At 41.8% G+C, this 14,147-nt stretch overlaps 1 protein-coding gene across 1 annotated transcript; it reads left to right on the forward strand.

The window, feature by feature from the left end:
- Nucleotides 1-508: 508 nt before the first annotated feature.
- LOC124289804 (very long-chain acyl-CoA synthetase-like) lies at nt 509-13,360 on the forward strand. The gene is made up of 11 exons (XM_046726472.1): nt 509-641; nt 5,325-5,702; nt 6,118-6,228; nt 6,375-6,584; nt 7,426-7,584; nt 8,922-9,046; nt 9,707-9,898; nt 10,683-10,776; nt 11,259-11,457; nt 11,651-11,748; nt 12,267-13,360. Exons 2-11 carry the CDS (start codon nt 5,342-5,344, stop codon nt 12,581-12,583), a joined length of 1,866 nt encoding a protein of 621 aa, XP_046582428.1. The 5' UTR covers nt 509-641; nt 5,325-5,341; the 3' UTR covers nt 12,584-13,360.
- The last annotated feature ends 787 nt before the right edge of the window (nt 13,361-14,147 follow it).

A 14,147-nucleotide genomic window follows, 5' to 3' on the forward strand; every position in this document is an offset into this window, starting at 1 on the left:
TAGACTGCGGACTTTGTGTACCCCTCGGATAAGTGTTAATTGGCACGGCTCCCACGGCCGAAAGCTATGAAATACACAATCCCATTTTAGAAAGTGGTCAAATGTAACATATGTTATATTTGGGATTACACTTTGTATTATCATTTGGATGTTCATTATCAATTCCGACTGCACGCCATTAAAGATAATTATTTGGTTTAATAGCGGAAATTCTATACATGGACATGATTGCCTCTAACACGACGAATGCATGTGGTAATGATGTAAAAATAAATGTTTCCATTATATACACAATGATTCTGTTGCCATACATTATACACAACCGCAGTTCGTCCTTCAGTACCAGTTTTGCTTCCTGAATTACAAATTTCTGACATGCAATTTGATACATAAACTAACACTACCATATAAGATATAATCACTATATTTATACATCCCATTCCCAAATCCACCAAACAAACTTCTATACGATTTTTGACGCACCCGACAAAAGAGGCGTTATAGAAATGTAAAGCTGTGGTTACCCTGACCTCGTTATAACGAGTTAATCTGTGACACTGGTGTACAAAGCCCAGGGCTGCAAGCTTATGCTGTGTTTATTGTGACCAGCCCCTCAACGCTGTACGCCGTGTAAATCTGAGGTAAGTGACAACTATACCTTGATGCATTAAACACGAGTACGCAAATATACAGACTTCCAAGTAAGGACTAATATCAGATAAAACCCAAACATTTATCTGCTCTATTTTAGTGTGTAACCTTTCACTTCCCTTCGCCGAAGCTAAACTTGATTCAGTGTTCCAAACTGGGTCAGTAAAACAGGCTTAACCAGGTTTTTTGTATGTTTTTTTTCACTTGCAAAAATGATTAGGATACATTCTTTGGGATATGACAACATCAATAGAACTCTATCCATGCATATCTGAAACTAGTCCTTACAGCAACTGTACACCACCAACGGAATGCGGATCCAGAGCAGAGGGGTGGGGCTGGGTGTGTACAGGGGTGCGCAAACCCCATTTTGTCCTGAAAGTTTATTAAATGACTATAAACGCTCGTGAAAACGGGTGAAAATGTACTGTGCACCCCACTTTCTGAAAAAGCTGTATCCGCCCCTGGAGTCTAGCAGGTTTATAGGTATCCGTGTCCGTTTCGCTCCTATGCACAGCCAGTCATAACCACACAATACCATATACATGCGATCAATGTCGATAAAGACTCTGTGGTCGTCTAGTCCTTACTAGTGTCACGTGAATATAAACTATTCAACCTCTCTGAGGCTTTGTAGGTCAGGTGGTGCTTATCCGCATCCCAGCCCCCAACACACACACACCCTCCCTCGCCGCCCCCCCGTCCTCTATGTGCGTACGTTGGGTCGCGTATATAGAAGTAGTGCACGAAGTAGCAGTAGCTGTAATATGTGGTAGTTGTGGTAGTAACAGTAGTAGTAGACGAAGTGGAAGAAGTAGGAAGAGCAGTTGTTGTAGTAGGGATTCTAGTAGTAGTAGTAGCTGTAGTAGTAGTAGTAGTAGTAGTAGTAGTAGTAGTAGTAGTAGTAGTAGTAGTAGTAGTAGTAGTAGTAAAAGAAGTTGAAACAGAAGTAGTGCTAGCTAAGTTGTAGTAGTGTGATACACCTGCTGATGGGGGTAGTTTTGATACACCAGTTGATGGTGATGTTGTGATACACCTGTTGATGGACCAGGTGATGTTGTGATACGCCTGTTGTTGATGGTGATGTTGTGATACACCTGTTGATGGTGATGTTGTGATACCACCTGTTGATGGTGATGTTGTGATATACCTGTTGATGGACCAGGTGATGTTGTGATACGCCTGTTGTTGATGGTGATGTTGTGATACACCTGTTGATGGTGATGTTGTGATACACCTGTTGATGGTGATGTTGTGATATACCTGTTGATGGTGATGTTGTGATATACCTGTTGATGGACCAGGTGATGTTGTGATACGCCTGTTGTTGATGGTGATGTTGTGATACACCTGTTGATGGTGATGTTGTGATACACCTGTTGATGGTGATGTTGTGATACACCTGTTGATGGTGATGTTGTGATACACCTGTTGATGGACCAGGTGATGTTGTGATACGCCTGTTGTTGATGGTGATGTTGTGATACACCAGTTGTTGATGGTGGTGGTTGTAATTAGGGAAGGGGATAATTGTGATACGGCAAAGAAAGTGCACACATGAAAACTGGATTTGAAAATTGGAAAAATTCTCTAAACGTTACTTGGCTGAAAGAAGTCGACGAAAAGATAAACTTGAGGCCCGCGACCCATGACACCTGTGTCAAACACAGTATCAGCGAATAAAGCTTTCTTGTTTGTTTTATGTCTAGCCACCATCAGACGTGGGTTTATGCTTTGTTTAGACCAAAATTTCATATGCATCAATCTCAAAATAGAATCTTATTTGTCGGATTCAGTTCGTGCACATAATGTCAATGAATCTTCATTCATCCAGGATCACCTTCAGATCTTTCAGGTGCATTAACCATTGTCTCTTGTCGTACTCAGCATATCCATGTTACTCCGGATTTGCAACACGCGAAATATCTTATCTCACTATCTCAGTCATTCACGTACCTCGACGGTCATCCAAGACGATCCACGTGTTACGTTTGTTTATCATATCCCACCTCATACAGCAAGAACGCGGGCGGGCGAAAAATAATCATTCAAGTTTTTTTAAATAAATAGATTTTCGCAAATTGGCTGACGTACGTTGTGCCATTTTTTAAGTTAAACACACTAAGTCTTGTTACGAGTATTATATTTAATGTGTGAGTGAGTGAGTAAATCTTGCTTATTTCCTAAGGTTGCATCAGCAATTTTTCGGTTTTTCGCAGCGAAATAAATTTTGACGTGGACTTGGTCGCTAAGCTTCAGAAACGAAAATTGTAAGAAATATAGCAGAATAAAAGTAACGCTGGCCTTTCTACGAAGCAATATTTGTGCTAAGGTGATCGTGACTTCCATACTTAACATAGACTTACGATAGTAGTAGCTGAGGTAGCCTTGTACAACGGCCACTGACGTACATGGTAGGAGCGTGTTTCTATCACATGGAGGTATAGATTGTCAGACTCAGGGAACAACAAGGAAAAGTTGTCTTTGTTATTTCCACGGTAGAATGGATATTCAGGGTCGACTGGAGATACGGGTGTCCTCCCATTACGCAGACAGCCAGTTCGCAGACACCTTAAAACAACAACTTTTACGGTTCAGTGAACAAATTATCTACTACCTGTTACCTACACATTATAATGGAATAGTCCAAATAAAAACACAGGAACAAACTGAAGCTATATTATTTATTTTGAAAGATGGACGAAAAGACAGTAATTTGAATTTTATTGCTGCAGTTTATTTTCATAAACATTTCGGTTTAACCTTCTAGTCTAACGGGAGTTGGCATCATCATATTGAAAACATTAGCTTAGCTATTAGAAATTGCGACACTGTTGTATCTTATAAATCAAATAAAGACAAATGTGAACCTAAATATTATTCATATGGAATAAAGAAGTTATATGTTTTGCACACAATATTAAGATATATGATCAGTACACTTAATTACGATTTATTTTGAATAAATATGTTTCCGGCCCACCCTGCTCTACTCACTAGACAGTGGACTGTTCCATTATACTCGTAGGTGCTACCCTAATAAACCTTCTTGTTCAGTGTCTGTCAATTGGGTGTCTGTCAAATGGGTGTCTGTCAAATGGGAGATAACAGCCTAATTACGATGTGTTGCGTGATCCCATCCACGATATGCTTCAATCACCAGCTTAACATTATGTAAAGAGCTTAAGAGTCTAAACCTGATACCTGTTTACAGTTCGAGCATACTGACCTGTGGAGCATTCAACGTCATTACCGTAACGTCAGTCCTCAGATAGCACGGTAAGGGTAATCGTCAGAGACGGGGTCTAAGCCAGTGAGATATGCAGTGTTTACTCGGGTCTTTCCAAATGCAGGCAGACTAATGCACCCTCACACATTTAAAATGTCGTTGTTGTTGAACGTGTAGGGTCCATTAACATAAACGTAATTTAGATGTACGACTATAACCTCGTTGGAATTCTGGGTTAGAACGTGTCCCCAGTAACGTATGCTGGTTGTAAGGCGACCGAATGGACTGGACTGAGTGGTCAGGCGATATGACTTTTTGGTGACGTGTCATCGTTCATCCAACGGCGTAGATCGTTTTTCACTCTTCCAGCCACTAGATTTTTAATCCAGGCTTGAGTATTTACAGTCCGCTCGTCATACGGAATAGCTTTAAGTTATCACAACATTCTCAAATGTCAACCCGTAAAACATCCTTTCTCTACGTTTCCCCTCAAGAGCGATATCGAATGTTTGACTGCAGGGCCCGCTTCGTAAAGTGTGAGTGTGGCGTTAAATATCACACAAACTTCACGATAAATTTTGAAACCTTCCACCGAACTGTTTTCTTTATACATACTCTGATCTGTATTTTCTTTGAGCTGACGCTTAATGGTTTTCAAGAGGTAACCTAAACACATGAAGACATCTTTAAGACATATTGGTACTGCTTTTGTCCACATTGAATATCCTTTGTTTTTCTTGATAATGTGGTGTAATTCTATATAATCCAGTCCATTGACATGAATAATTTAACAAAATTACATTTTCAAAAGTGCCGACCAGGAAGGACAAATATGTGTCTTGTTTCAGCAACTGTGTTGTCACGGAAGGACATTAATATGTTCTTCCGTGAAGACACAGTCGCTGAAACAAAGAATTTGAAACCTCTTCTTAACCAATCAGATTCGAGCTTTATACAAATTCAAAGAAAACTCAGCATTTCATTCAACGTACTTGAAGAAAGAAATGTGTCGTATTGTTAATGGATTCAAATCTGATAGCAAACATACGGGATCAGTGTACATGGTTCATGCATCATCGATGGGAAGGATCCGGAGCGGAAGAGCAGCAGGATCTGATATCTACAACGTAGCGGATCTGTGCGTCATCGTATCCCGACTGTTTACTTTGCCAGCCAGGCCAGACTCGGTTATTCACGAGCTGACATAAGATGGCAAGCTGACATGGTACCGTCCAACTGGTTCAAGGGATGGTACTCTAGGGTATGGTTATGAAATGATGTGTTTTGACATACCATCAGCATCATGGGATTCATTCTGTCCTTATAGGGAGGTAGCCTTGTATTTTAGCATTGTCCTGTTACAGCGGAGGCCCGGATTTCCCAACAGTAACAAAGTGTGGAATGTGACAACACCATTCATCTCTTTTCACTTCTTGTGCTCCAGGTTTCTAGGACTTGAAGATGATCCTGATTGTCTTGGGCACAGTCCTTGCGACAGTGGCCGCCGTAGTTGCTGTCGTGATGTTCACGTGTCCTTGGGTGAAGTATGATTTTCAATATATCAAGAAAGGACTCAAGATACTCAAAATGGTAAAGAAGAAGGTGCAGACGCGAGAGTACGCTGTGGACTCGCTGGAGAGGCAGGTGCGTGAACGGCCCAAACAGACGTTCATCATCTACCAAGACAACAACTACACCTACGAGTTCGTGGACCAGAAAGCGAATCAGATAGCTCGGGCTGCCCTCAAGCTGGGACTCAAGGCTAAAGATGTTGCTGCAATCATGATGCTCAATGAACCAGCGTTTCTGTGGACGTATTTTGGTAGGTAGTATTTACTAAAAATTGTGCATAGTTTATCATGACAGATTTCTATATTGTTGCTCACAAAAATGGAGTTAAAAAACAACGCGGTTATTAAAGTACATGGCCGAACATTCTGCTATACTATCGCAGGTATCACATATATGCACGTGCGTTTGACGAAAGAAAGGCAATGCACGTTAAACATGGCATTAAGTTAGGAGTGCGTCTTGTGAAGGGCACCTAAATCGTAAAACTGGATGAATATTATATATTCAGTTTTTTCATTGGTAGGCGTGATATGTGTTTGAAAGGCTTGACATAGCCTAGTAATTGATGTGAAGTTTCTTTGTCACTTTCGATTCTTCTTCCCTTTTAGATGTATAATAATATTTCCACTGTATAGAAACTCTGTATTTCTCACTATTTGTTTAAGGTCTGCAGAAGATCGGCGTGTCCGTGTCCCTCATCAACTATCACCTCCGCCACAAGGCTCTCGCCCACTCCATCACCAGCTGCAAGCCTAAGATACTCATCGTAGGTCAAGGTCAGTACACCACTGTCACCCCACCAAAGGTCAGTGTCGGCAGAGTTTGGTTCTTATTAAACTTTTCAAACATTTGCATGCGTCGTTTCTTCTTTTGTCTCACTTAATCGTTAGCAGGATTCTTCTTTCATGTTCTTTCAAACAAGGTGAGGAATTGTCGTCTGCTCTGAAAGAAATTCAAGACGACCTCGGTGAAATCCGCATCCTGACCCATGACGCACACGTTCCCGGCCTGAAGTTCGAGTCTCTCGGCAAACTGACTGAGGGTGAGTCGGAGGCAACAGTCGACTACAAGCACAGAGCGGAAGTGACCCTCACGGACGTGGCATCTTTCATTTTCACTTCCGGTACAACAGGTAAGGCCATTTCGCTGGTTCACTGTCTAATTTGAACCCAAGGAAGTACGGACATCCACTTTTTAGTGTGCGCATGCTTTTGTTACGTCAGAGATGCTGCCATATCCATTCTTTGGATTAAGGGGTGTAATTGAGCCACATTAAGTATCTATTGGAAGCAGACCCGGTTTTACTGCAAAGAAGGAAATATCAAATATTGATTCAATTTCGGAAAGAAAACCGCTTGCTGTTTTACGAAGCCACAGCCCGTTTTCGTTTTGGAAAACAGAATCATTTGCTCAATGGATCATACGGGGATGATATTCGATTCTAATGATGTTCATCCATCTTCCAAAATTCAGCCAAAATGCATTAGCTTCAGCCGATGCAATTTGTCATCTTAGCTTCTTAGGCCAGTGTGTAACGTATTCCATCCTGTTATGTTGAAGCTGGTTAAAAACTACGAAAGTTTTTATTTCTACCATATCACACATCCGTTTTAGTCTTATCTGACTGGTTCATCAGGCTTGGAGGTGAGAAGATCCGGGATCCGCTTTTGTCTATTTGCTTGTTCAGTTTGTTATTTAGAAGGTTTTAATTCCTCGTCGGAATTAAAAGGTTGGTAACATTTCAGTTATTGCTAAGACGGCTGTTTATTATAAAGTATCACTCACATTGTGGCTTCAGTGTTCTTTCTTTTCTGGGTCGGTGGGGTAGCCTACTGGTTAAAGCGTTCGCTCGTCACGCCGAAGAGCCGGGTTCGATTCCCCACATGTGTGAAGCCCATTTCTGGTGTCAAGTATATTACTAAAAGCGGCGTCAAACCAAAGTCACTCAATCAGTCACTCTTTCTTTTCTCAAGGTCTACCGAAACCAGCAATCGTTTCTCACAAGAAAACAGTCATGGCCTTGGCCGCGTTTGAGGTGTTTGACTTCAATGAGAATGATGTGCTGTACGAGGTGCTGCCGCTGTATCACTCCGCCGGCCTCAACCTCGGCGTCTTCTCCGTCCTGAACGCAGGTTGGTACTTGGTCCCCACCGGGACAGTCTGCATCACTGATCATTGCAGCCTGAGGTTGAGAGACGAAGGGGGCGGTGGAATAGCCTAGTGGTTAAAGCGTTCGCTCGTTACAAGGAAGACCCGGGTTCGCTCCCGATATGGGTACAAAGTGTGAAGCCCATTTCTGGTGTTCCCCAATGTGATATTGCCGGAATATAGCTAAAAAGCAGCGAAAAAACTAAACTCACTGAGATACTGAGTGGTTTGGATTTCAAGTTCCATACATACCATTTACTAACTCTTTCTACTGCCCTACATTGCAGTTACATTCACAATGTGATCCAGATCCAGATTACTGATATTCAGCATGGTATGCTTATCCTAAGGTGCGACTATATAGATCAGGTGGTCCGGCCTGTTGACTAGGTTGATGCATGTCAGTGTAGCCCTATTGCGTTGACCGATGCTCATGATGTCACTCACTGGACGCACTGGTCTAAACCGATTATTTACTGACCACCGTCATCTAGGTGAATTGTTGCTGAGTGGAGATAAACAACATACAATGTTCACAAAGAGTGAAGATAAAACATACAATGTTCACAAAGAGTGAAGATAAACAACATACACTGTTCACAAAGAGTGAAGATAAACAACATAAAGTTCATAAGATAAACAACATATTCACAAAGAGTTAAAGTCATATTCAATTCACGAGCTTTTCTCGACTGTGTAAATTAGGAATATGAGTGTAAAATCATCAGCAGAGTGTATACCTGACTATACTTAGTCATATTTCGTCTATGCATCTGAGGGCGGTGGGGTAGCCCAGTGGTTAAAGCGTTCGCTCGTCACGTTGAAGACCCGGGTTCGATTCCCCACATGGGTGCAAAGTGTCCTCGGCCGTGATATTAATGGAATATTGCTAAAAGCGCCGTAAAGCTAAATTCACTCCCCCATTATGCACCTGACTGCTAGCTGGCTCATCTGAAAATTATTCAGTGTAAAATTCAGAAACTGATGTCCACTGGCAGTAACTTGCACAAAATCTACCTGATGATCCATTAGGACCAACTATTTAAAAAGTCACGTGTCTTCTTGTGTATCACACTTACTTCTATTTCATTGAGACTATGCTTTATCCTAGTAGTTACAGTATTAGCTTCTGACTCCGGGTTTGGTTAGTAATATAATACTCACAAAATGCAATGTTTGAAGCCCATTTTTGGTGTCCCGCGCCGGTAATGAGCAAGGCGCGAAACCATTCCTCAATCATTCACTCATCCTTGCAGTAGGGGTGTGGATACTGTTACAGCGGCTTTACAACCATCTCACGTTTTCACGTACTCTGCTGCAGGTGCTGTCATGGTTTTACGGACCAAGTTTTCCGCCAGCAACTTCTGGTACGACTGTCGCAAGCACAGCGTCACTGTGGTGCACTACATCGGGGAAATGTGCCGGTACCTCGTCAACAGGCCAACGGTAATGTGAACGTCGGATTTTTCAGGTTAAAGAAATCACTGCACAAAAACTGACAGGATCAGGAATAAACAGGTGATCGATATCATGAACAACGGCCCACATAGTCGGGGTGACACACGATCAACCACTTCCCCACATCTATCCACCCGATCCATTTCGTTGCCTTGTAAGACGAGTAACATAGAGGAAAACTATATCACAAAAGTGAAGATATTTTTCACAGTACGATTTCATTCAAAACATATCGATACATTTTACTGTCAATTGACAGAACTCGTAAAGATCCGGGGGGAAAACTTGATCTTCAGCAACCCATGCTTGTCGTAAGAGGCGACATTCGGGATCAGGTGGTCAGGCTCGCTGACTTAGCTGACACATGTTATCGTATCCTTATTGCGTAGATCGATGCTCATATTGTTGATGACTGGATTGCCTGGTCCAGATTCGATTATTTACAGACCTCTGTATATAGCTGGAATATTGCTGAGGGCGGCATAAAACAATAAATAAACAAGCAAACAATCAATTGACAAAATATCAAACACACGTCATATAAGCTACGAATATGCGTGAGGAAAAGAAAGTACAAGCGATAAATGTTGTCCTTGATGAACTACATTCATTTTTCATATTCCACCATGAGTTCCATATTTTGCATAGACCCAGGAAGATGGGATCCACACTATCCGGGCTGCTGTGGGCAATGGGTTGCGCAAAGACATCTGGAAGGAGTTTGCAACAAGGTTTAGGATACCCCAGATTCTGGAGTTCTACGCTGCGACAGAGTCACCAATAGGCTTTACCAATATCTACAACAAAGTTGGAAGCGTTGGGAGAGCCTCACCTCTGACGGTAAGACATTTAGTGATACAGGCACATTCAAGTGGGCGAGGTGAGGCGTAATGGGTTTTAACGTCGAGGTCATGATTTCTGGGGTTTGACTTATTAATTTTTGTACTTGCATAGTATGTTAACTGCGTGCATGCGCATCTGTCAGTGTGCCAGCTTGTCGGTCTGCCTGTCTGTGTGTGTGGGCGTCCGTATTTGTATGGACACATGTTGATATCATAGTGCTAGATAACATCACGCTTTAAAAATAACGCTGATACTCCACTCAGACACAGTAGACTGAATGAACCGACCAGACCATGTTAATCCTCTTCAAGCCGAGCCTAAGGCAGAGTGACATCTCTGATGACCTTTCCACGCAGCAGGCGATCGAACCTCCCACCTTCCGCTCTCAACATATATGCTCTATCCATTACACCCCAGAAACGGACCCAAAACCAAATAGCAAGGAGACAAATTAAATTTCATCTCAGAATTTGCGGGCATGTAGTATGTAGAGAAACACGTAATAAAATTCAGCTGTCTACGAGACCAGATTGGCCTGGAGGTTACTGCGTTAGCTAGTCACACTGGAACCCAGTTTCGAGTCCTAACTCTGGTGTCTCTGTTGTGTGGATTAATTATATTTTTTTAATTAAATAATTTCAAAAAGTTTCAATGTAAGGAATCGTGTTTATCAGCATTGCAATGGCGACTTGAAAATTTATCCAATCCTTGGTCGTTGCGTCTCGTGCGAACTCGCACGACTTCAGCTAAAGTGTCACCTACTGTTTTGTTTACTTTGCAGAATTTACTTTTCCCGGCTGCCTTCGTTGAGTTTGATGAGGCTACACAGACCGCAAGGAGAGATGCAGAGGGGCATTGCACCAGGGTGGGGAAAGGCAAGAAAGACATATTCATACTTAAAATATACGGATATCTTTACGTTAATATTATAACAGTAGCTATATGTCAACTTAATATTAATAATCATCATAATGATTTTGATTGAGGATTGCAACTCTGAAAACTGAGAAGCAACCTGTTGTGGACCTGGTTAGCTTGAGGCATTTCTAATATTAGTTTTATGTTCAATTTTTTTAGAACTGTAATTTGTCACAATAATTTGTGCAATCGACGTCTCTAGGATGCCATGAGGTTCAGTTGCAACCCTTATTGCGACTTCTGTGCTACTAAAACTCGCAGTTACTTCAGCCTTTTGAGTATTATATGCGATATAAATCTATATGTTATGATGGCATGTGTACTTGGGAGATTGAGTCACATAAGGGTGCATCCGATAGAATATTCAAATACAGTTTTACTTTTGACATACGTGTGCAATATTTTTTACTTCGACTCATGTTTGTCTTTTTCAATTCAGATCGCGTGGGGCTCCTGATTTCGCCTCTAGATAAGATAAGGACATTTGACGGCTACCATAATCGCCCGGTGGACAACGAGAAGAAGTTGCTCCGCGACGTCTTCAAATCTGGCGACGTCTACTTCAACACGGGTGACCTCTTCTACGTGGACAACGAATACTTCATTTACTTCCAGGACCGCACCGGAGATACGTATAGGTCAGTCGTATCCTCATAGTAGGTACAAGACAGTGAGCCTGAGCGGGTTATCATGTTTTGCATAGTTTATAGATGGGCCCTTTTCCTACATTTTGGATTATTCATAAACGGATGAGCTTCGGAACCTATATGTATGGTTGTGGTTTTTATTTTGTTGTTCAGAAATGTAAATGGAATCTAACTCTGTGTACAGGTGGAAGGGGGAGAATGTGTCGACAAATGAAGTATCCAATGTGCTGTCCACAGTCGACTTCGTCCATGATGCCAACGTTTACGGCGTCACTGTCCCAGGTATGACCTGATATAGAGCAGCAATATCTCGGCTTGTTTGAGATGCTTAAGTTCACATGAACATAGCTAATGATATAATAGTAACGCTGTCCACAGCAGTAGTACAGCAGGATGAGGTGGCGGGCGTGTGTAATCGAGTCTGAAACAGAAACTAGTGACCGACATTCTGAGCATCGATCTACGTATTTCATGGCCAGAGAGCTAACCACCCGATACCATTAGTCGCCTATTTCGATATGCATGAACTATGGAAAACAAGGATCTTCACCTGGATCAGTATCTATTGTACTCAGTATATGTTTATGGTCAACACCTTTAAGTCGATATGTTGACGTAATGGTTGGTGATAATTCTTATCGATGCAGCATGAAAGTGTGCAGGTACTGGCGGCGAATGACAGACCTTTGTCCATAATTTAGCACAATGTTGAAAATCTCGCCTCAAACTACAGATAATTCGATCTGTTAAGACATTGACTTCGAGTTATCGGGTTTCACTGTTGTATCCATCTCCTTCAGGTTGTGAGGGAAGGGCTGGAATGGCGGCTATTCACCTGAAGCAAGACGTCCAACTGGACTCTAAAGGCCTGAAAGATATCAGTGAGCATTGTGCGCAGGAACTTCCGGCCTATGCTCGACCCAAATTTCTACGCGTTCAACGGCAGATGAGTCTGACAAGCACCTTCAAGCAGCAGAAAGTAGACCTGGTTAATGAAGCGTTTAACCCTTCAAGCGTTGACGAGCCTCTGTACTATTTTGACAGTAAAAGGAATGCGTTTGAAGCAATCAGTGAAGATATATACGAAGACATTGCAAATGGTCGGATAACGTTGTGATAAGACTTTCTGAGATCTTGATAAAGTCAGGAGTTTTTGGACTATGAGCATCCAGGAACTCATAGGATCTCGTAACGCCTCGCGATCTAACCAAGGTTATTTGTCATTTGCATGGAATGGATGATCAAACCATGCCAGGACTCAACATGCACCGCCTATGTGAAATCAACCATTTCCACACGTGGTATCAGATGTAGTAGAAGTTGAGCGTCCACATCTTCCGCTTTAAGTCCACGTCAGTTGGTGCGATGAAAGGATGAAAGCCTACTGAGAAATACCGCAGCATCTTTGCATATAACCGACCACAGTTACAGCAACAAAGTCTTCAAACTGTAACTGTTTGTTATTATTAAGTGAGTGTAGTTTTACGCCGTTTTTAGCAATATTCCAGCAATATCACACAAGAAATGGGCTTCACACGTTGTTCTCATGTGGGGAATCGAGCCTGGGTCGCGTGACGAGCGAACGCTTTAACTACTAGGCTACCCCGCCGCCTATATTATGAAGTACTAAAAGAACAAAATGGTTGAAAAGGATCGGGAATCACCGAATCATATTATCTACAGTGCCTGTGAACTGCGTGTCAGTGAAATATAATACTTGTCTGTCTGTATTCGTGTATCGTATTGGTGTACAAGGGTAGTGCCATATACAGAGATAGGGCTGATAAATACAACGCACAATAGCAATTACTATCTTATGTCGACACCTCATATATGGCGTTTATTGCAGCACGGTTTTGTAAGAATCTGGAAGCAATAAAAAAATATTTTCTTATTAATGTGTAGTGTTGTTCTTTGTACTGAAGGTCTTCTTGGTGCAGAGGAAGGGATGATCGGGTATAATTACAGTGGAATAAAGGATGAGTTATTTGGCAGAGTGTTTTCTGCTTTGTGTGTGTTTGCGTGCATGTGTATATGTGAGAGAGAGGAAGGGAGAGGGTATAATTACAGTGGACCCAGCTTGGTGCAGAGGAAGGGATGATCAAATCCATTGAGTCTATAAGGGCGAACATCGGCGAAGGGATGATATTTTCTGGCTTCTTGGAATCTCCATGGTGGTGAACATGGTGGTGACACTCGAGGAATAGTAAATACACATGCATTGTGAATATGTTATCATTTGAAGATGTATTTCAGATCAAACAATTCTGTTATTTCTGAACAAACGTGAATTTGTATACGGAGAGAGACCCAGCGTGGCCACCAAATTGACCAGCTTAACAAATGTTCTATTGTCTACATTGATATTTCTAAACAATTCTGGAAATACATGTGAGCAGCTTAATATAAAAACTGTATAGCCCCTGCAGTTATAAAGAATTCCAAGAGACATATTAGTTCGCCATACGCATTTAGACTAGAATATGCAGAAAGTGACTAGGACATAATATAGATCGCTACATCCATCAGTTCGTTATAAGGGTGTCCGTTATAAAAGTAGTTGCCTGTATTATAGATGCATTATTGTGTTAAAGTTGACCAGCTGGTCGATTCCTCAAGAACATACACCGACAAGGTAACACACTGTACTGGAGACGAATATACACGGAAGCCAATACACT

The sequence above is a fragment of the Haliotis rubra genome, unplaced genomic scaffold (assembly GCF_003918875.1).
Source record: "Haliotis rubra isolate DU_JTF1 unplaced genomic scaffold, ASM391887v1 Scf112, whole genome shotgun sequence".
In the NCBI taxonomy this organism is placed as follows: domain Eukaryota; kingdom Metazoa; phylum Mollusca; class Gastropoda; order Lepetellida; family Haliotidae; genus Haliotis; species Haliotis rubra.

Excerpts from the sequence above, each read along its gene's own strand:
- LOC124289804 (XM_046726472.1), top strand. The coding sequence starts at position 5,342 with ATGATCCTGATTGTCTTGGGCACAGTCCTTGCGACAGTGGCCGCCGTA. Across the intron at positions 5,703-6,117 it reads GTTTCTGTGGACGTATTTTG|GTCTGCAGAAGATCGGCGTG; the intron begins GTAGGTAGTATT and ends TATTTGTTTAAG. Across the intron at positions 9,899-10,682 it reads GGAGAGCCTCACCTCTGACG|AATTTACTTTTCCCGGCTGC; the intron begins GTAAGACATTTA and ends TTTACTTTGCAG.